The following is a 23,811-nucleotide window of genomic DNA, read 5'->3' as shown; positions in this document are numbered from 1 at the left end:
GACACCTCATTGTAGTTCTGATTTTCATTTCTCTAATAATCAGTGACGTTGAGCATCTTTTCATGTGCTTTTTGGCCATATGTATGTCTTTTTTGGAGAAATGTCTTTTTAGGTTTTCTGCCCATTTTTAAATCAGATTGCTTATTTTTTTGTTTTTTTGGCTGTTGAATTGTATGAGTTCTTTATATATTTTGGATATTAGCCACTTACCAGGTATATGATTTGCAAATATTTTCTCCCATTCAGTTGGTTGCCTTTTCATTTTGTTGATCGTTTCCTTTGCTGTGCAAAAGTTTTGTTCTTCTTTCTCAAGATTGCTTTGACTATTCAGGGTCTTTGATGTTTCCATACAAATTTTTTGACTGTTTGTTCTATTTCTCTGAAAAATGCTATTGGAATTTTGATAGAGATTGCCTTGAATTTGTATATTGCTTTGGGTAGCATGGACGTTTTAACAATATTAATTCTTCCAATCCGTGTGCACGAAATATCCTTCCATATATTTGTGTCTTCTTCAATTTTAAATGTTAAAATATCTTTGCATTCCTGGGTTAAACCCCACTTGGTCATGATGTATTTCCTTTTTTATATGTTGGATTCATTTTGCTAAAATTTTCATAAGAATTTCGAGATCTGTGTTTATGAGAGCTATTGGTCTGTCATTTTGTTTGTTTTTGTTTTAATGACTTTGGTTTTGGTATCAGGATAATCCTGGCCTCATAGCATGAGCTGGGAAGAGTTTTGTTCTCTTCAGTTTTCTAGAAGACTTTATGTAGAATTGGTATTTTTTCTTTCTTAAATGTTTGCTCAAACTCACCAGTAAAGCCATCTGGGCTTGAAGTTTTCTTGGTGGAGAAGTTTTTAACTACAAATTCAATTTTTAAAATAGATGTGGGGCTATTCAGGTTTTCTACCTCTTGTTGAGTGATCTTTGTTAGTGTGTATGTCCCAAAGAACTGGTCAATTTTGTCTAAGTTGTCAAGTTTATTGGAAAAAGTTGTTTATAATGTTCCCTTATTATTCTTTTGATGTCTAGTGATAGTAGGGTCTCTAGTGATGTTTCCTCTATCATTTCTGAAATTGGTAACTTATATCTCTTTTTTTCCTCATCAGTCTTGCTAGAGTTTAATCAATTTTATTGCTCTCTGCAAAGAACCAGCTTAAAATTTTATTGATTTTTCTCTATTATTTTTCTGTTTTCTACAATACTTAACAGATTTTTACTCTGATCTTTATTATTTCCTTTCTTCTGCTTACTTTTGTTTTACCTTGCTCTTGTTTTTCCAGTTTCTTAAAATGGAAGCTGAAGTCATTGATTTCAGACATATTTCTTCCCTAGTGGATTTTAGTGTAAATTTTCCTTTTACTCTCAGCTGCATTTCACACATTTTGATGTATTTCATTTCATTTTCATCATGTTCAAATGCTGCTTAATATCCCTTTTTATATCTTCTTTGAAATCATTTACATTATCACATATGTCATATATATATATCATCATATATTATTTAGAAAGCATATTTAGAGATTTTCCAGACCTCTTTATGTTATTGATTTCTAATTTAATCCCATTTTGATCAGAGAAAATACAAAACTTGAATTCTTTTAAATTTATTGAGACTTGTTTTATGGTCTGTATATGGTCTATCTCGGTAAATGTTCTGTATGCACTTGGAAAGGATGTTTATTCTGCCCAGTGTATAAACTAGGTCAGGTTGGTTGATAGTCTTGTTCAAGTCTTCTCTATCCCCCAGTTTTCTGAATACTTACTGTACCTCAGGAGGAGTGTTGAAATCTCTGGCTGTAATTGTGGGCTTGTCTATTTCTCCTTGCCATTTTATCAGTTTTTGCTTCATGCATTTTGAAGCTTTCTTATTTTGTGCATAAATGTTTAGAATTGCTGTGTCCTTTTGATGAATTGATCCTTTTATCATTGTGAAATGACCTTCTTTATCCCTTGTCTATTCTTTGCTCTAAAATATACTTTGTCTTATGTTACTATATTCACTCCAGCTTTTTTTTTTCTTTGATTAGTGTTAACATGTTATATATTTTTCCACCCTTTACTTTTAACCTATGTATGTCTTGGTATTTAACGTGGGCTTTATTTTAGTGGTTGCTTAGATTTTATGATGTATATATTTAATTTTTCCCAGTCTACCTTCTAGAGATATTATACCACTTAATGCATAGTATAAGAACCTTAAAGTACTATACTTCCAGTTCCCCCCTTTGGCCTTTGTCTATTGGCGTATATTTCTACATATGTTAGAAATCCCACACTACATTGTTATTATGTTTACTTACATAGTTATTATCTTTGAAAGAGATTTAAATGTTTACCCCTGTAGTTATCTCTTCCAGTGCTTTTCATTCCTTTATGTAGCTTCATCTGATATCATTCTCCTTCTGCCTGAGGGCATTCCTTTTCTATCTCTTGTAGTACAGGTCTACTGATGATGAATTCTTTCCGCTTTCGTATGTCTGAAAATGTCTTTATTTCACCTTCCTGCTTTAAAGACATTTTATCAGAGCGTAGAACTCTAGGTTGACAGTGTTTATCTTTCAGTACCTTAAAGATGCTGCTCCACTGTCTTCTCATTTGCATTGTTTCTGACAGGAAGTCTGCTGTCATATGTATTGTTTGCATGTCTTTTTTCTGGCTACTTGTAAGATTTTCTCCTCATCACTAATTTCAAGAATTTGAGGGACTTCCCTGGTGGTGCAGTGGTTAAGAATCTGCCTGCCAATGCAGGGGACATGGGTTTGATCCCTGGTCCGGGAAGATCCCACATGCCGTGGAGCAACTGAGCCCGTGCGCCACAACTACTGAACCTGCGCTCTAGAGCCCATGAGCCGCAACTACTGAGCCCGCATGCCACAACTACTGAAGCCCACATGCCACAACTGCTGAAGCCCGGGCACCTGGAGCCCATGCTCCGCAACAAGAGAAGCCACCTCAGTGAGAAGCCCGCGCACCGCAGTGAAGAGTAGCCCCCCGCTCACCGCAACTAGACAGCAATTAAGACCCAACACAACCAAAACTTAATTAATTAATTAATTTTTTAAAAAAGAATTTGATTGTGATGTCCATGATGTAGTGTTCTTCATGTTTTTTGTGCTTGGAGTTCATTGAGCTTCTTGGATTTGTAGGTTTATAGTTTCCATCGAATAGAAAAAAATGTTTTCCCTTATTTTTAAAACATTTTTTCTGTTCCCTCTTTTTCTGGGACTCAAGTTATAGGTATATAGGCTGCTTGAAGTTGTCTCACAGTCCACTGATGCTCTGTTCATTTAAGTCTTTTTCAATTTTTTAGGTCTTTGTTTCATTTTGGGACAGTCTCTGTTGCTATGTCTTCAGGTTCACTAGTATTTTCTAATGCAATATCTAATCTGTTGTTATTTCCATTCAGTATATTTTCCATCTCACATATTTTAGTTTTCATTTCCAGAAGTTCTGTTTGGATGTTTTTTAATATATGTTCCATGTCTTTATATAACATATTTAATCTTCCCTGTGGCTGTATGGAATACAGTATAATAACTATTAACATTCTATCTGCCAATTCTAACACCTCTGCCAGCCCAGGGTTGGTTTTGTTTGATTAATTTTTCTCCTTATTGTGGGTTGTATTTTCTTGCTTCTTTGCACGCCTAGTCTTTGACTGGATGCCAGATACTGTGATTGGGTGCTGAATATTTCTGTATTGCTGTGAGCACTGTTGAGCTTTATTCTGGGACCCAGTTAAGCTATGTGGAAACAGATTGGTCTTTTCAGGCTTTGCTTTTAAAATTGGTTAGGCAGGACCAGAGCAGTGTAGGGTAGGCCTAATTCTTCTCTGCTACTGAGGCAAGACCCTTCAGAGCATTCTACCCAATGCCCATGGATTATGAGATTTTTCTAGTCTGGCTGTTGGGAGTGAGCCCTGTTCTCCAGCTGGTGTGAGCTTCGGTCTGATCCTTTCAGGTGATTTTTTTCCTCCCATCTGTGCACTGGTGAGGACTCTGGGGTCCCTGCAGCTGTCTGGAGTCCTCTGTGTGCAGCTCTCCTCTACACTTCTCTTCCTGAAAACTCCAGCCACCATGGCTTCCCCAGACTCTCAGCTCTGCCTCTGCCCTCAGGGAGCACACGAGGCTCACCTGGTTTCCCCACCTTGCTCCTCAGAAACTCTCAAGGCAGTAAGCTGGGCAGATGTGGGGCTCACCTTGTTTTCCATCCCTTAGGAATCACTCTCCTTTGTTACCTGATGTTCAGTGTCTTGGAACTTATTGTTTCATGTATTTAGTCCCTTCCTGGTTGTTTCAGGTGGGAAGGTCAGTCTAGTCCCTGTTCCTCCATCTTGGCCAAAATCCGAAGTCCTTCCGCTGTGTTGACTTAGACGAGTCAGCGCCTGTTTCTGGAAGTAGAATGGGGGCATGCCCACCCACACCTCAGTACCACACAGCAGGGGAGAGGTGGAATGGATGCTGGGAGAACCCACCAGTGTCCACCATAAAATTTTTTGTACCTGGAAGAAGTAATGTTTAGAAGCAACTCAGCATCCATCTACAGATGCTTACTTTAGTAGAAAGTCATAAATACATCATATGTGATGCACTGATAAAAGGGATATCGTTAAATGAAAAAACACATTGCAGGCTAGTGTACAAGATTATATGCCATTTGGGTAAACATGGAGGTGAGGAATAAGAATCTGTATTCATGCTTATTTAGAGATGTGTAAAGAAAGTAGACAGATATATAAGGAAATAAAAGAAATGGTTTTCTGTGGGGAGAATAAATGAGAACTAGGCAGATCGTGTACAGGGATAGGGAGAAGCTACTAAATGTCTTTCTAATACATGCTGATTTTTGAACCACATGGATATATTACATATTAAGAAAAATAAATCCAAACATAACAATTTCTTGGAGAATTCAGGGAGATAGAAGAATATTTACAATGAAAGCAAGATTTAAATAAGTATGCACATTGAGTATTACAACTCTAAAACGTATATACAAGTGTACAAAGAGTATAAAGAAAGGCAGAAAAATTAAAAATTTATCTGCTAGATTGATGCAGGTTTTATGTTCCAGCTGTTGTAATGATTGTAAACATTTATTGAAAGATAACTAAATTAGTGAAAGTAAATAAATGCAAAATAATTGGTAGGAGTTAAAATTAAATCTGTCTTCCTCCACTTCATCAGAATTGAGTCCAGCAGAGCTTGGCACCCTGCCCTGTGAGCCCTGGACCCTCGGCACACACCCAGCTCCACTGGCCTCAGAAGAGTTTAAACACATAGGGCTCACAAAGGCTGTGCTGTCAGCCCACACGCAGAAGGAAGAACAGAGTTATGTGGATCAATTCCGGGACAAGATTCTGTCATCACCGTACAGCTCCTATCTTCAGCAAGAAAGCAGAAGCAAAGCTAAATATTCAGATGTTCAAGGTAGTTAAATTTTTTAAAATATATTCCATTTATCAACATAGTTGTCAAATTTATAAATCATACGTGAGTACTGGGAGATACGGAGTGAAGTATAGGAGTTTTGCTTGTAAGAAACTGATTGAGAGATACTGAAATAAGTTTATTTTATAGCAACAGCTTTTATCCAGGATCTTGTTCATCTTTTTAGAGCTATTTTTTGTCATCCCTGTGGTGGACATAGTTACTATCGGCCAATGTTTACTCCTTGTAAAATCTACTTAGAATTATCTATCAACATTGTCCTTCTCTTCCGTTCTGGGTTAGTTTTCTGTAACACGGCTTCCTCTTTATCCTTCAGGAGATTCTGCTTCCAAGCTTACCCGATCCTCTGGTTGCAGGAAGGGGAAGCACAAGCGTAAGAAGCTGCTCATGTGGTCGGACAGCAAGGGCACTAAGGATGACTTCTGTCCCCACCTCGTAGGAGAGGCCCAGGATGGACAGCCCTGGTGCCCTTCCTCCACCTCCTCTCCTCATGCCTCTGGCCCATCGCTCCCGGCTGCAGTGGTGGTTCACAGCCAGGCCCCTTGCCTCGTCCAAGCCCTTCCCCTCCCAACCGTGACCTCCCTGGGGAGAGAACGTGCAGCCTCAGAAACTGCGCTGCAGAGTCTGCCTGGGCCACCTTTCCCCAATGGCTTGCAGTCTTTCCCAGCTCTGCCCTCTGCTTGCTTAGATACTTTTATGAACATCTTCCTGCATGAGCCCCCTATCTGTCCTCTCTTGTTACCACCATTCTCCCCATATCCATTCTTGGGAGCAGCAGACTCTTCTGAAATACCCCCCTCGGTATCAGCAGTGGCTCCAAATCCAGGCCCACCATCTTCAGCCATCAGCCAAAGGAGTGGCGAGGGAAAGTGGGGGACCCAGAATGAAGGTCACCCCCTCATTAACTCAAAGAGCAGCTCCCCGCTCCAGCTCGACCTGCTGCAGGAGGACAGGCCCAGATCCTGTGCATCCCCAGAAGCTGAGTATGTAAGTGACGCTAACTTTCAACACACAAGCGAGAAAATTAATGTGCGTCCTCTTATTAAAATTAAGGTTTTTGCACTGAGGCTCAAGACTAATGGCCTAGATGGGTAACTGTATTACAACTGAGGTTGAGACTTTGTTCTGCAGAAACATGCAGTATATCCTCCAGACTCCGTTTAAAAAGCTGCAGTGAAAGAATCTGCTATGTCCTGAGTTCTTACATACTTTGCGAGGTTTTCCCCAAAGTGCTATCTTTCAGATTTTCTTTGTGAACTGGATTTCCCCTCTGCTTTAAAATTTGATATCCAGGTATTAAACTTAAGTGTTCATTGCCTATAAAATGTGTTTTCTTACTTACAGCTGGGGTTATGGGCTAGTTAGACAGGAACAAGCCATACTGATAAGACATGAATTTAGCAATTTTACTTTTTCAGACACAGTTGTAGGACACCAGGTCTGTATGGAGGGGATAGGAGCTCATTTTTGTCATTATCAGTAAAGTAGTCAGTTTATATAGTTTTATACTTACACATGTCATTTTTTAAAACGAAAAATTTTTGGTCACTTTCCTTTAACTTTTCATCTCTTTACCTAAAAAGGCATTCTCGGATTTATTTGTCAGGTTACACTTTGGGATAAGACTTTCCTATACTTAGGTATAGGATCCAAGACAAGCATAAATATTTACGCAAAGTTTTTCTTCAGTCTTCCCTTCAAGGTATAATAATGATTTTAAAGAAATATTCAGAATCTGATGATCCAAATCAAGGAAGTATGCTCAATTTTGAAAGCCTGATATTAGTACACTTGCTAGAAATCTAATGCAAAGCCTGGGCTACGGAATCAGACCTGGCTTCCAATCCCGGCTCTGCCATAGGTTAGGTGGGTTAGCTTACACAAGTTATTTAACCTTTCTATGCCTTTGTTTTCTTATTTGAAAAATGGAAAGATTAAGACTTCATGGCTTTTTCTGAGGACTAAATTAAGTAATATTTATATAGCCCTTCTCCCCATGCAGTATAAGCTCAGGATAGCTGGAACATGGTTTTGTTCACTATTATATTACTAGTGTTTTGAACAATTCTTAGAACATATAAAGTGTTCAATATATGTGTTCTGAACGACAAAAAATAATAATAAAACACATACCTGTATGGTTCCTGGAATGTAATAGGTGCTCAAAAAGCAGTAGTATCTTTAATATTATAAATAAAGGAACTTTGACCGCATTCCTGGGGACAGGCTGAAAATGTTTTACTTCTCAGTTATGTATATACCTTTTTTTCTGTTTAACATGTGAAGTTGAAGATCTGCCAGTTATTTTGTAACAGGATGCTTGAGATGTTCAAATCTTTTCTTGTGTCCTTACTTTCTAGCAGCCTGTCAGTCTCAACAGTGAGAATAAGAACGATCATTTTACTACCAGTGAACTGTCTACAGCGTCACTGCATGAGGCTTCTCCGCCAGGAACTGGTTCTGCAGCAGCAGGTAGTGGATCAAAATGACACATTCTCCACACTCTGTGGTCAGGAGGTGACTAGGTAACAGGCTGTCTGGTTTTGGTCCTGGCGTGAAAGTAAAGTATTTTTTTTCTTTTTGTAAGCTTTATTGGGGTATATTTACATACAATAAATTCACCAAATTTAGGGGTACAAATCAAGAATTCTCACAAATTGTCTACATTAGTGTAACCGCCACCACCATCACCACATAGAACGTTTCCAGACTGTGACCGTTTGCAGTCTGTCTGCCGCCCTGATCCTCCACCTCCTGGCAAGCACTGATCTGCTTTCTGTCACTTTAATGCTGCTCTTTCTGTAACTTCATATAGATCGACTCATCCAGTTTGCAGTCTTTTGTGTCAGCATAGTGCTGTTGAGATTCATCCTTATTGTGTATATCAGTAATTTGTTCCTTTTTATTGCCAAGTGGAATTACATTGTATGGATAGCGATTCATCAGTTGATGGTTATTCAGTTGTTCCCAGTTTGGGGCTATTATGAATAATGCTGCTGTGAACATTAGTGTATGAGTCTTTTTGTGGACATATGTTTTCATTTTTCTTGGGTAAATACCTCAGAGTGAAATTGCTAGGTCACATGGTAAGTATACGGTTAACTTTATAAGAAACTGCCAGCTGTTTTCCAAAGTGGCTGTACCGTTTGCATTCCTATCAGCCATATATGAGAGCTCCAATTGCAACGCATCCTGGCCAACACTGGGTATTGTCCATCATTTAAATTTTAGCCATTCCAGTGTATACACAGTGATACCTCATTGTGGTTTTATTGACTGTTGATTAATGGTGATGGCTGTCTTCTTGTGTACTTATTTGCCATTCATATGTGTTCACATCTGTTGCTTGTTTTGGGGGGGTGGCTTGTTAGTTTTCTTATTGAGTAGTAAGAGTTCTGTATACATTCTGGATACAAGTCTGTTATCAAATACTTGTTTTGCAAAAATTTCTTCGCTGTTGTGTGCCTTGCCCTTTTTTTTGATCTTTTATTTTTATCTTCATTTTGAAGAGCAAATGTTTTAAAATTTTGATGACGTTCAGTTTATCAGTTTTTTCTTTTGTAAGTTGTGCCTTTTATGTCCTTTTTAAAGAAGTCCTTGCCTAACTAGAAGTCACTAAGATGGTCTCCTGTTTTCTCTTGGAAATTTTAGAGATTAAGCTTCTATATAGCTAAGTCTGTGATCCGTTTTTAGTTACTTTTTATATATGGTGTGAGCTCACCTCCTCTCATAGGCACACCAGAATTGCCACTATTTACGGAACACCTGTCGATGAAAAAGACCAGAACCTACTGCAAAAGATCTTCTACAACTAAAGATTTAAAGAAGGAACCACGAGATGGGTAGGTGGTGGGGAGTCGCAGTATAGGCAAGACCCATACGCTGGGTGGGTGACCCACATATGGAAGAATAATTACAATTGCAAGGTTCTCCCCAAGGAGCAAAAAGTCTGAGCCCCACATTGGGCCCCCCAGCCTGGGGGTTCTACTCCAGGAAGATGAGCCCCCAGAACGTTTGGCTTTGAAGCCCAGCGGTGCTTACTTTTGGGAGAGCCAGAGGGCTGTGGAAAATTGGACTCCACTCTTAAAAGACTCACACAGAATCTCACCCGCTCCAGGACCCAGGGCAGAAGCAGTAATCTGAAAGGAGCCTGGGTCAGACCCACATGCTGATCTTGGAGAGTCTCCCCAAGAGGCAGGAAGCAATTAATTGGAGCTCACCCCTGGGGACATAGGCATTGGTGGCAGCCGTTTCTGGGAGCTCGTTCTGCCACATGGACTCTGTTGCTGGCAAGCGCCATTTGGGAATCCTTGTTGTAGCTTATTAGCCACAGGACCCAGCCCCACCATGCCCCCCAGCCCTAAGGCACCAGGACTGGGACGCCTCAGGCCAAGCAACTAACTGGGCAGGGACACAGCCCCACCCAACAGCAGACAGTCAGCCTAAAGACCCCCTGAGCCTACATCTTCCCCTGGACACAGCCCTGCCCACCAGAGGGCCAAGGACCAGGCTCTACACACCACTGGGCAGGCACTAGATCTGGGACACCCAGGGCCCTGCACGCAAAGACCCTGGGACCTAGCTCCACCTACCAGCGGGCACGCACCAGACCCAGAATCCCCTATCCCAGCCACCAATGAGCCTGTTCTAGCCTTGGAACCAGCCTCACCCAACAGTGGGCGAACACCAACCCCAGGACAACCACAGCCGCATAGCCTGTGGACCTAGCCCACACACCAGCAACCAACCTACCAGATACACAGAAATAAAAACAGCAAGTTAGGCAAAATGAGGCAACAGAGGAACATGTTCCAAGCAAAGGAATAAGATTTAAACCCCAGAAGAGCTAAGTGAAGTGAAGATAGTCAATCTACCCAAGAAAGATTCAAGGCAATGATTGTAAAGATGATCAGAGAACTCAGAAGAAGAATGGATGAACAGAGAGAGAAATCAGAAGTTTTTAGCAGTTAGAAAATATAAAGAACAACCAAACAGAGGTGAAGAATACAATCATTGAAATGAAAAATACACTAGAAGGAATCAACAGTAGACAAAATGGTACAGAGGAATGGACCAGTGAGGTGGAAGGCAGAGTAGCGGAAATCACTGAAGATGAACAGGAAAAAGAATAACAAGATGTGAGGACAGTTTGAGACATCTGACACCACACCAGGCATACTAACATTCACATTTTTGAGGTTCCAGAAAGAGAAGAGAGAGAGAAAGGGGCAGAGAACATATTTGAAGATATAATAGCTGAATATATCCCTAACCTGGGAAAGGAAACATATCCAAGTCCAAGGAACTTGTATATCCAAGGAACTGGATATACAAGTCCATGAAGCTAAGAGAACACCTAATTACCTCAACACAAAAAGACCTTCTTCTCCAAGACACATCATATTAAAACTGTCAAAAGTCAATGGCAAAGAAAGAATTTTAAAGGCAGCCAGGGGAGAAAGGATGATAACCTGCAAAGGAACCCCCATTAGGCTATCAGCAGTTTTCTCAGCAGAAACACTCTAGGCCAAGAGGGAGTGGAATGACATTCTCAAAATACTGAAATATAAAAACTGGCAGCCAAGAATACTCTATCCAGCAAAGTTACCCTTCAGATATGAAAGAGAAATAAAGGCTTTCCCAGACAAACAAAAGCTGAGGAAGTTCATCACCACTAGACCTGCCTTACAAGAAATGTTCAAAGGAGCTCTTCTGCCTGAAATGAAAAGGCAAAAGTACACAAAACCTTGAGTTAGGTAAAATAGAATCAGAAAAATCACAACTCAGTCAGAATAGGTTTTTAAACACATTATTACAGCATAAAAGTTAAAAAGAAGGAAAGCAGTAAAAATAACTATAGCTACTTCAATTTGGTAACAAACTCACAAGTGAAAAAGGGATAATTTATGGCAACTAGAACATAAAAGGGGAAGACAAAAAGGACAGACCTGTATAGGTAAGTGAAGATAAGATGCTCTCAGCATAAAAAGAACTATTTTATCTATGAGATATTTTATGCAAACCTCATGGTAACCACGAAACATAAATCTAGAGCAGAGACACGAAACATTAAAAAAAAAAAAAAGGAAACTGAGAAAAACATCATAGAAAACCACCAAACCAAAATGGCAGACAGAAACACAAGGAAAGGAAACAATTGGGAAATAGAGCAACCAGAAAACAAAAGACTAAAAGGCAGTACTAAGTCCTCATTTGCCAATAATCACCATAAGTGTAAATGAATTGAATTCATCAATCAAAAGACACAGAGTGGCTGGATGGATTACAAAACAAGACCCAACTATACACTGCCTCCAGGAGACCCATCTCAGCTCAACAGACAAACATAGACACAAAAGAAGGGATGGAAGATGATACTCCAAGCAGATGGCAACCAAAAGAAAGTGGTATAGCCATACATATATCAGACGAAATAGACTTCAAGCCAAAAAAGGTAACAAGAGACAAGATGGACATTATATAATGATGAAGGGGACAAGTCATCAGGAAGATATAACAGTTATTAATATTTATGCACCTAGCATAGGAGCATTAAAATATACAAAGCAGTTATTAACAAACCTAAAAAGATAAATTTGCAGCAACACAATAATAGTAGGGGACTTTAAAACTCCTCTTACATCAATGAATAGATATCCTGTGAACAAGGAGACAGTGGCCTTAAATGAAACATTAGACCAGATGGATTCATGGATTTGTATAGTCAATTCAAATGCAGCAGAATACACATTCTTCTCAAGTCCACATAGAACTTTCTCAGGGATAGATCATCTGTTGGCACACAAAACAAGTCTCAGTGCATTTAAGAAGATAGAAAGCATATCGTGCATTTTTTCTAATCACAGTGGTGTGAAACTACAAATCAACTATGAGAAGAAAGCTGGAAAACTCACAAATATTTAGAGACTGAACAACATGCTACTGAACAACTATTGAGTCAATGAAGAAATCAAAGGAGAAATCAAAAAATACCTGAAGACAAATGACAATACAACATGTCAAAACCTATGGGATGCAGCAAAAACAATACTAAGAAGAAATTTTATAGCAATCCAGGCCTACCTCAAGAAACAAGAAAAATATCAAACAGTCTAACTTTACACCCAAAGGAACTAGAAAAAGAAGAACAAATGAAGCCCAAAGTCAATAGAAGGAAGGACATAAAGATCAGAGTTGGAAGAAATGAAATAGACACAAAATTGACAAACCTTTAGCTAGACTCACTAAGAAACAAAGGGATAAAGCTCTGATAAAGAAAACCAGAAGTGAAAGAGGAGAAATACGATACCATAGAAATACAGAGGATTAGAAGAGTATATTGTGAACAGCTACATGCCAACTACCTGGATAACCTAGAAGAAATGGACAAATTCTTAGAATCATACAGCCTTCTAAGACTGAATCATGAAGAAATGGAAAATCTTGATAGATTGATTACTAGTAAAGAGAATGAAACAGTAATCAAAGACATCCCAAAAAAACAGAATTCAAGGACCAGACAACTTCACAGGTGAATTCTACCAAACATTCAAAGAAAGTTTAATACCTGTGCTTTTCAAAACTCTTCCAAAACTGAAGAGGGGGAAACACTTTCCAACTCATTTTACAAGGTCATCATTGCCTGATGCCAAAACCAGACAAGGACAGCACACAAAAAAAGAAAATTACAGGCCAATATCTCTGATGAACCTAAATGTAAAAATCCTCAAAAAAGGTTAGCAAATACATTTAAAGGATCATACATAATGATCAAGTGGGATTTATTCCAGGGATGCAAGGATGGTTCAGCATCCACAGATCAGTCAATGTGAAACACTGTGATTAACAGAAAGAAGGATAAAAATCAGATGATCATCTCAAGAGATGCAGAAAAAACATTTGACAAGATTCAGTATCTATTTATAATTTTTAAAAACTCTCTATAAAATGGGTATAGTAGGAACATACCTCAACATAGTAAAGACCATGTATGACAGACCCACAGCTAACATCATACTCAGTGGTGAAAAACTGAAAGCTATCCTTCTAAGATCAGGAAGAAGACAAGGATGCCAACTCTCACCACTCTTACTCAACATAGTATTGGAAGTCCTAGGCAGAGCAATTAGGCAAGAAAAAGAAACAGAAGGCATCCAAATTGGAAAAGAAGAAGGAAAACTAACACGATTTGCAGATGATATGATTTTATATATAGAAAACCCTAAAGACTCCACACACACACACAAAAACTACTAGAAATAATAAATGAATATAGTAAATTTGCAGGGTACAAAATCAACATACAAAAACCTATTGTGTTTCTATACACTAAAAATGAACTAGCAGAAAGAGAAATTAAGAAAATCCCACAATCACAACAAAAAGAATAAAATATCTAGGAATGAATTTAACAAAAAGAGGTGAAAGACCTGTATACTGAAAAATACAAGAAATTGAAGAAGATGGAAATAAATGAAAGATGTTCCATGCTCAAGGATTAGAAGAGCTAACATTGTTAAAATGTACATATTACCTAAAGCAATCTACAGATTCGGTACAATCCCTATCAAAATCCCAAGGGCATTTTTCACAGAAATAGAACAAAAAATTATAAAATGTATATGGAACCACAAAATAGCCATCAAATAGCCAAAACCATCAAATAGCCAAAATAATCCTGAGAAGAAAGAACAAAGCTGGAGGTATCACACTCCCTGAGTTCAAGCTATATCACAAAACTATAGTAATCAAAACAGCATGGTATTGGCAGAAAAACAGATACATAGCTCAGTGGAACAGAATTGAGAGCCCAGAAATAAACCCACACATATATGGACAATTAATTTATGACATAGGAGCAAAGAACATACGATGGAGAAAGGATAATCTCTTAAGTAAATGCCGTTGGGAAAACTGGACAGCCACATACAAAAAAAGGAAACTAGAACCCTGTCTCATAGCATGCACAAAAATTAACTCAAAATGAATTAAAGACTTGAATGTAAGACCCAAAACCATACAACTCCTAGATGAAAACATAGGCAGTACACTCTTTGACATCAGTCTTAGCAATATCTTCCTGCTAATATATCTCCTCAGTGGAAACAAAAGCTTCTGCACAGCAAAGAAAACCATTAACAAAATGAAAAGACAACCTACTGAATGCGAGAAGATATTTGCAAATCATAAGGGGTTAATATCCAAAATATATAAAGAACTCATACAACTCAACAACAAAAAAACACACAACCTGATTAAAAAACGGGCAGAGGAGCTGAATAGACATTTTTCCAAAGAAGATGTGTAGTTGGCCAACAAGCACATGAAAGGATGTTTAACATCACTAATTATTAGGAACTGCAGATCAAAACCACAAAGAGATTATCACCTCTTACCCATTAGAATGGCTGTTATTAAAAAGGCAAGAAATAACAAGTATTGGCAAGGATGTGAAGAAAAGAAAACATTCATACACTGTGGGTGGGAACGTAAATTGGTGTTGCTGCTATGGAAAACATATGGAGACTCCTCAAAAAATTAATAGAACTGCAATATGATCCAGCTATTCCACTTCTGGGTATTTATCCAAAGAAAATGAAAACACTAATTCAAAAAGATATATGCATCCCTATGTTCATCACAGCATTATTTACAGTAGTCAAGATGTGGAAACAATGTAAGTGCCCATCAATGGATGAATGGATAAAGAAGTGATGTATATTAAATATATATTTTAAATTTTAAAATACATCTATATACAGTACACACAATGGAGTACTATTAAGCCATAAAAAAGAGGAAATCTTGCCATTTGCAACAAGATGGATGGACCTCGAGGGTATTATGCTAGGTGAAATAAAGCAGATGGAGAAAGACAAATACTGTATGATTTCACTCATGTGTAGAATATAAAAAACAAACAGACCCAAAAAAATGAAGAAAAACACAAAAATAAATACTCTGTAGTTACAGAGAACAGAATAGTGGTTACCAGAGGGAAAGGGCGGTGCTAAGTGGGTAAAGGGGGTCAGCTGTATGGTAATGGAAACTACGTTTTTGGTGATGAGCACGCTGTAGTGTATACAGAAGTAGAAATACAGTGTACACATGAAACTTATAAATGTCATAAACCAATGCTACCTCAATAAAAAAAAAAAGATTTAAAAATAAATAAGTGGTAGAATCAGTTTCTTAATTCGTACACAAGAGCCTGCTGGGATTTTGATTGACATCATGTTGAATCTACTGACCAATGTGGGAGGAATTATTATCCTAACAGTATTGAGTCCTCTGATCCACGAGTGTGATATGTTTCTCTATTTATGTAGGTCTTTAATTTTTCTCAGCAACGTTTTGTAGTTTTCAGTGTACAGGTTACACTTACTTTGCTAAATTTATCACTAAGGATTTCATAATTTTGATGCTATTGTAAATGGCATTTTAAAATTTCAATTTCCAATTGCTTGTTGTTAGCCTATAGAAAGCCAATCAAATTTTGTGTTTCGAACTTGTATTCTCAAAACTTGCTATAGTTTTACTTTTTCTTTTCTGATCTGTATACCTTAATTTATTTGTCTTTCCTTATTGGACCGGCTAGGACCCCCAATATAGTACAGTAAGTCCCCTACATATAAACCTTCAAGTTGCGAATTTTCAAAGGTGGGAACGTGTGTTCCGTCAGCGTCAGGCGTGAGTGACACTGTAGCTTGCCCTCCGTCTCCTACTGCTGACGGCCCTTCAGCTCTACCATCTCCCACCTCCTCTCCCTCCTTCAGTCAGTAGCTCTTCTTGCCTCTTCACTCGATGCCAGCCCCTGGATGCCAGCTGTTGTACTGGACTACTGTACTTTTCAAGGGACTGTACTGTAAGATTAAAAATGTTTTCTTTATTTTTTGTGTTTGTTTTTTATGCATTATTTGTGTGAAAATTATTGTGCCGATTGTGTTAGTTGGGTACCTCGCTAACTTTGTTGGACTTACAAACAAATTGGACTTAGGAATGCGCTTTCAGAACGGAACTCGTTCATATGTAGGGGACTTACTGTATTGAATAGAAGTGGTTAGACAGACATTCTTGCCTTGTTCATCATCTTAGGGGGAAATCTGTCACAGTTTCAGTAAGTATGATGTTAAATGTAGGTTTTCCTTAAATGGCCTTTATCAGTAAGATTGAAGAAGTTCCTTTCTGCTGCTGATTTACAGAGATGCTTTTTCTGCATCTATTTTTTAAAATAAATTTATTTATTTATTTATTTTTGGCCGCGTTGGGTCTTCGTTGCTGCACGTGGGCTTTGTTTAGTTGTGGCGAGCAGGGGCTACTCTTCATTGCAGTGCACAGGCTTCTCATTGCGGTGGCTTCTCTCATTGTGGAGCATGGGCTCTAGGCACGAGGGCTTCAGTAGTTGTGGCACGCAGGCTCAGTAGTTGTGGCTCGTGGGCTCTAGAGCTCAGGCTCAGTAGTTGTGGCACACGGGCTTAGTTGCTCTGCGGCATGTGGGATCTTCCCAGATCAGGGCTTGAACCTGTGTCTCCTGCCTTGGTAAGTGGATTCTTAACCACTGCTCCACCAGGGAAGCCCTTCTGCCTCTACTGAGATTAACCATATGGTTTTTCTCCCTTGTTCTGTTAATATGGTGAATTACATTAACTAATTTTCAAATATTAAATTAACCTTGTATTTGGTCATGCTATTTTATCCTTTTTATATATTACCGGATTCTATATCCTAATATTTTAAGGATTCTTGCACCTATTATGAGAAATATTGGTCCATTGTCTTCTTTTCTTATGATGTCTTTATCTGGTTTTGTTATCAGGGTAATACTGGCCTAACAAAAGAAATGAGTTGGTCACTGTTCCCTCCTCTTCTGTTTTCTGGAAGAGTTTGTATTGAATTGATATTATATCTTCCTTAGTATGGTTGGTAGAATTCACCAATGAAGCTATCTGGGCCTGAAGTTTTCTTTATGAAAGAGTTTTTAAAAACAAATTTGATTTTTTTTAATAGACATGGTTAATAGACTCAGGTTATCTATTTCTTCTTGAATGATCTTTGGTAATTTGTATCATTCAAGGAGCGTGTCCATTTCATCTAAGTTGTTGAATTTATTGGCATAAAGTTATTTATAATATTCCCTATCCTTTTAATGTCTTTAGAATTTATACTAATGTCTCCTCTCTATTTACTGATATTATTACTTTTTCCTCATCATTCTGGCTCTGTGTTTACCACTTTTATTAACTTTTCAAGGAAGCAACTTTTGATCTCATTGGGTTTATTTGCTATTTTTTTTGGTCTTGTATTTTATTGATTTCTGCTCTAATCTTTATTATTTCATGTGTTTACTTTGGATTTTATTCACTCTTTTTCTAATTTCTTAAGGTGGAAACTTAGAGCATTGATTTGAGACCCTTTTTTCCCCTCCTAATATAAACATTTAAGGTTTTATATTTCCCTCTAAGCACAGCTTTAGCTGCATCCCTCAAATTTTTGTATGAGTGTTTTCATTTTCATTCAGTCCAAAATATTTTATAATTTCCCTTATGTTTTCTTCTTTGACCATGGGTTATTAGACATGTATTTATTTCCTAATATTTGGGGATTTTCCAGGTATTTTATTGGTTTCTAACTTAATTGCAGTCAGACAACATTCTTTGTATTTTTTTTAATTTACTGAGCCTTGTTTAATAGTCCAGAATTTGGTCTGTCTTGATAAATGTTTCATATGCACTTGGGAAGAATGTGTGTTTTGCAGTTGTTGAGTAGCATCTTCTGTAAATGTAAATTTGGTCAAGTTGGCTGATAATGTTGATTCAGCCTTCTACGTCCTAACTGATTTTCTATCTACTTGTTTTCTCAGTTATTAAGACAGGGCTGTTAACATGTCCACCTATAATTGTGAATTTGTCTATTTTTTTCTTGCTGTTCAATCAGTTTTTGCTTCATGTATTTTGAAACTTTTATTAGTTGCATACACATTTAAGATTATGTGCTTTTGATGAATTGATTTCTCTATTATGAAATGTACCTTGCTTGATGTCCCCTTTGTCTGATATCAGTGTAGCTCCTCCAGCTTTATTTTGATAGTGTTTACATGGAATATTTTTTTCCATCTTTTTACTTTTATCTGTGTGTTTATATTTAAAGTTGATTTCTGTTAACCAGTGTATGGTTGGGTATTGCTTCTTTATCTATGTGACAGTCTCTGACTTTTAATTGGAGCACTTAGACCATTTACATTTAATATGATTATTGATATGATCAGGTTTAAATTAAATCTTCCATCTTGCTACTTGTTTTATGTTTGTCTCATTTGCTCTTTCTTCCTTTTTTTTCTTCCCCTCCTCCTTTTGGGTTAATTGTGTATTTTTAATGATTCCGTTTTCTCTCCATTATTGGCCTCCCAGCTATTCTTTTTTTTTTTTCTTTTTTCCTTTTTTTTTAATTCATTGCTCTAGGATTTACACATGCATCTTTTACTTATCCCAGTTTACCTTCACGTATTATACCCATTCTATCACTTTATGTCTAAGAACCTTAAAACAGAGTACTTCCATTTCCCCTCTTTTGTGCCATTTCTGTCATACACTTTACTGCAACATGTATTATAAACCCCACAATAGAAGTTTTACTGTTTTTGCCCTAAACAATTACCTTTTAATGAGATTTTTCTAATGAGGAAAAATGTCTTTTATGATTACCCATACCCTTTTTTAAAAAATTAGAGAGGTACTTTGTTTTGTTTTGTTTTAATTGTTCCAAAGTCAATGAGAAGGACCTTGAAGGGTCACATGCAAGATAGGGAAGGAATGATCCATGAGGCTCCATAACAGCCATAAAGCGATGGGCCTTGGGATGGATGGATGGCTTCTCTATTGTAACAGGAGGACGGTGAGGAGAGAATGTAGATATGAGTAAGTTTATGTTTGGTATCAGGATGATGAATTTCCTTTCTAGTGGCTTCCTTTTTTTTTCTTATAAAATAGGTGACAGTGAGGAAAGAAATAGAGGAGTAGAAGATAATCCTGCTGGGGATAGACTAGTGTGCTGACCACAGAACTGTACCAGGATTACAGGCTTTGTGATGATCTTTGGTGGTGATGAATTTACTGTAGAACCAGTGCACCCTGTTATACGTGACTTTCTCTATGCCTTTGGCTACTTGGGTTTAGATAAGAACAGAATTGATAAGTGGCTTTATCAGAGTTACATTTTGATAGTTGTGGAAAATTGAAGGGAAAAAGAAGTCTCAGGTACTGCAGAGTGCTACTGAATGAATGATGGGCTTTGGGCTCTAAGCAGAATGGCTAAGGCACTGTTCCAAATTTGTAGTTGGAACAGTTGAACAAGCAAACAAGAAATTGAAGCTGAGAGGTTGGTGATTTTGGAGACGGAGCTGGAGATGGAGCAGTTGTGGGTGATGAGAACAAACAAGGAATGGCCTTGGGGAGCGGATAGTTCAGGAAGACTGAGAAGGAGATCTTGGGAAGATCGAGGAACTGGAAGGCTGAGGTGACCTGGGATGATGGCTGCGCTGGGTGGTGAAGGACCCTACCAGCCTGTTGCCAAAGTCTTTGAAGAATGAGGGCCAGTTTGGCAAATCAGCCCCTGACAGGTATTTTCAAATTTTTTTGTTGTTGATTTTTGATAGGAAGCAATGGCAGCAGTATAAACTTTGCTACTAGTGATTATTCTTCTGAAGTCTTTCAAAATGGGCAGCAATCTCAGGATGTACAGAAAAAAGAAACATTTCCCAACTTAGCTGAAGAGTCCATCTGGAGAATGATAGAACAAACACCTGAGTGCATTCTGATGACGTATCAGGTGCCTGAGAGGTAAGAAAGCATGTTAGAAGACCCACCTTTATATGAGTGTTTTACTGTTTCTTAAGTGTGTTTTTTTTTTTTTAATTTTTTAAAAAGTTATTTATTTATTTATTTATGGCTGTGTTGGGTCTTCGTTTCTGTGCGAGGGCTTTCTCTAGTTGTGGCAAGCGGGGGCCACTCTTCATTGCGGTGCGTGGGCCTCTCACTATCGCGGCCTCTCTTGTTGCGGAGCACAGGCTCCAGACGCGCAGGCTCAGTAATTGTGGCTCACGGGCCCAGTTGCTCCGCGGCATGTGGGATCTTCCCAGACCAGGGCTCGAACCCATGTCCCCTGCGTTGGCAGGCAGATTCTCAACCACTGCGCCACCAGGGAAGCCCAGTGTGTTTTTTAATACAAAGTGATTTTTAATGTTTTTATACATATCCTTAGAGAAATGTATTTTCAAATTCATTCATTTGAAGTCAAAAGACAAATGATTTCTTAAAACAATGGTTGTAGTGGTAGTGACAATATAAATATGTTATGTGTCCTGAGACAAGAAAACAAAGAGAGGCAGTGCTTTCCAAGACAGCCCACAGGTATGAGAACTTTTTTTAGAGCCTGGACTTTTTTCTCTCATTCTAAAAGAAGAGAAGACCTAAAGGAAATCTGTTTCTTCCATATGACATTAAAACACTATACAGGTATTTTCCATCAAGAGAAAGCGGCCTAGCTTTACCAACCTGACAAAGAAATGAGTCAGTTGTTATATTTTTGATGTGTACGTCATATATTAACAAGAAATATAAAGTATATTACAAACTAAAAAGAAGTGCTGTTCTTAGATCACAAGGTAAGAACCCTGTGCCTTATTTAGGACTGTGAAGGTTTTGTTTGTTTGTTTGTTTGTTTTCAGGGTTAAAGAAATTGTACTGAAAGAAGACCTAGAAAAGCTGGAAAGCATGAGGCAGCGGCAGCCGCAGTTTTCTCACGGACAAAGGGAGGAGCTGGCCAATGTGCATTCCTGGATTCAGAGCCAGACGATCCCTCAGGAAATAGACATCCAGGTGAGCCCAGTAATAACAGCTGTCATGTGTTGCTGTTTTTTGTGCCAGGTAGTGTTCTGGGTGCTTAGTGTACAGTCGTCCCTCGTTTTCTGCAGGGGACTAGTTCCAGGACCCGCTGGGGATACCAAAATCTGCGGATGCTCAAGTCCCTCATGTAAAATGGCGTAGTATTTGCATGTAACCTATGCACGTCCTCCCGTATACCTGAAATCATCTCCAGATTACTTATAATACCTAATACAACGTAAATGCTATTTAAACAGTTGTAAATTCAACGTACATTCTATGTAAATAGTTGCTGGTGCACTGCAAATTTAAGTTTTGCTTTTTGGAACTTTCTGGAATTTTTTTCCCCAAATATTTTCGATCTATGGTTGGTTGAGTCTGTGGATGTGGAACCTGCAGATACAGAGGGCCAACTGTGCATTGCATGATCCCACTGAAAATCTTAATCTTCACAATTGCTTCTGTGGTAGGTGTTATTATCCCTGCTTTACCAATAACAACAAAGTGAGGTATACAGATACTAAATAATTTGTACACTCAGCCCTCTGTATCCACGGTTCAAATTTCAATCTGCAGTTGGTTGAATCCAAGGATGCAGAACCCTCGAGTGCAGAGGGCTGACTGTACCAAGTCATTTATATAAGGACTTGAGCATCCATAGATTTTTGTATCCTCAGGGGGTTCAGGAACCGAGCCCTCTGCACAAACTGAAGGACAACTGTGTAAGTACTCACAGTTCTTCAGATTTTGCATACAGGTCTTTTTGACTCCAAGTGTTTTTTTCTTCCACCAATTGGAATGTTATGGGGCAGTTAGGAGTAAAGACACCTGCTTTCATATGTGATTGACTGGGGAGGAGAGTATAAGATTTGCATGTCAAATATGCGTGCATGTTTGAAAAGAGTTGAAACTCAAGGTGTAAGATTCACACCAGAGGATTTAGGATTTAGTATTTAGGATTCATGCCGAGCAGGAATTTCTGTGGGAAGAGTATATGAAGAATGAGCCCCAAAACAATTTAAGCAAAAGTATTTAAACAATTGCTGTCATTTCCCTTCTAATAATAAGGGATGAACTATAATGGATAGTCTTAGATGTGAATCAGTGGGAGAATGAGACACAGGTTGCTTGGCCAGCATTTTACTGGTTTTAAAACTTTTCAGGTGACTTCACATCAAATAACCTGCCTGCTCTTGTTCCTTTTTGGAGGGCTGTGTCACTTGCGAAAACGGAGATTCAGCTGGTGATGCTGCAGAATCCTGTGGTCCGGATCCAACAGAAGCAGCAGTTGAGTGGCTCTGAAGATGCACCTGTACCCCCTCTCCAGGCCTGTGGGGCAGCTAGACCTCCTTGCGATTCTCTCTAAACCCCTGGGTCTTAAATGACCATGAAGTTATTATTGAATATGAAGGCTTTTCCTTCCTGATTTTTTAACAGACGTCATTTTCCTGAAGCAGACATTGTATATAGACTCTTTTACTTCTCTTTTTCCCCAATGTATTTAAACTGTCAAATAGACTCTTTTTCTAGTTTAGCTGTCCTCTAATGAGATTGGATGGCCTCTAAAGAGGTATGTGTACAGTCAAACTTTATTTCAGATGTCACCCCAAATAAATTACAATTAGAAGTATAGCTAGAGGACTTCCCTGGTGGTGCGGTGGTTAAGAATCTGCCTGCCAATGCAGGGAACACGGGTTCGATCCCTGGTCTGGGAAGATGCCACATGCCGTGGAGCAACTAAGCCCATGCGCCACAACTACTGAGCCTGCGCTCTAGAGCCTGTGAGCCACAACTACTGAGCCCACGCACCACAACTACTGAAGCCCGCGCACCTAGAGCCCATGCTCTGCAACAAGAGAAGCCACCGCAATGAGAAGCCCGTGCAGCACAACGAAGAGTAGTCCCTGCTCGCCACAACTAGAGAAAGCCCACGCGCAGCAAGAAGACCCAATGCAGCCAAAAATAAAATAAATAAAATAAATAAATTTATTTTTTTAAAAAAAGTATAGCTAGAAAGAGCCCCAAACCTTAGCCTCATTGATTTTGTTCTGTTGTTACATGAATCATTTCCCCCTGTTAGAGACTTCAAGAAATCCCCGCTATGGGCCATGTACCTTTCCTCACGGTGTCCATAAATACAGTGCCCTCACCTGGTCTTTGCACGGTGACACATCCCTCCACAGTTAGGGTCTGACATTCCAGTTTTCTCACAACACAACACAGATCACTTCAGCACTGACCAGTATGAAAATGTATTGCCCATTGGTGTACCAGAAATTCCTAGCTTTTAGGGTTGAATTTTGACCTTCATTTTTGTAGATGCTTTTCCTTTTGATTTTCTACCTTCCACTGAAATTCTCAAAGTCTTAGTTAAAAATGGATCAGCTTAACAATGAGCTTACTCTTTGCAGGGTTTGAACTAGCTTTTGCATGTGTAATGTTAAAACAAAAGAGCTTCTAGCTCATCCAGCTTCTG

General features: G+C 38.6%; 1 protein-coding gene across 8 annotated transcripts in view; it reads left to right on the top strand.

Annotated features, from left to right (window-relative positions):
* Positions 1-23,811, top strand: part of PER3 (period circadian regulator 3) — a 64,253-nt gene extending 40,442 nt beyond the window's left edge. For 6 of the 8 annotated variants that reach the window (XM_061185034.1, XM_061185039.1, XM_061185035.1 and 3 more), the window contains 7 exons: positions 5,194-5,436; positions 5,774-6,444; positions 7,818-7,929; positions 20,108-20,291; positions 21,179-21,329; positions 22,545-22,622; positions 23,021-23,811. In XM_061185034.1, the coding sequence (XP_061041017.1) occupies positions 5,194-5,436; positions 5,774-6,444; positions 7,818-7,929; positions 20,108-20,291; positions 21,179-21,329; positions 22,545-22,622; positions 23,021-23,098 (1,517 nt within the window). In that variant the 3' untranslated portion in view covers positions 23,099-23,811. Of the gene's footprint in view, positions 1-5,193; positions 5,437-5,773; positions 6,445-7,817; positions 7,930-20,107; positions 20,292-21,178; positions 21,330-22,544; positions 22,888-23,020 lie in introns of those variants that run through there. The other 2 variants (XM_061185036.1, XM_061185040.1) reach the window with 2 other exon arrangements.

This window comes from Eubalaena glacialis, chromosome 3, assembly GCF_028564815.1.
Source record: "Eubalaena glacialis isolate mEubGla1 chromosome 3, mEubGla1.1.hap2.+ XY, whole genome shotgun sequence".
NCBI classification, from domain to species: Eukaryota; Metazoa; Chordata; class Mammalia; order Artiodactyla; family Balaenidae; genus Eubalaena; species Eubalaena glacialis.
Note: the sequence above shows the minus strand (reverse complement) of the source record. Positions and strands in the feature narration are given on the sequence as shown.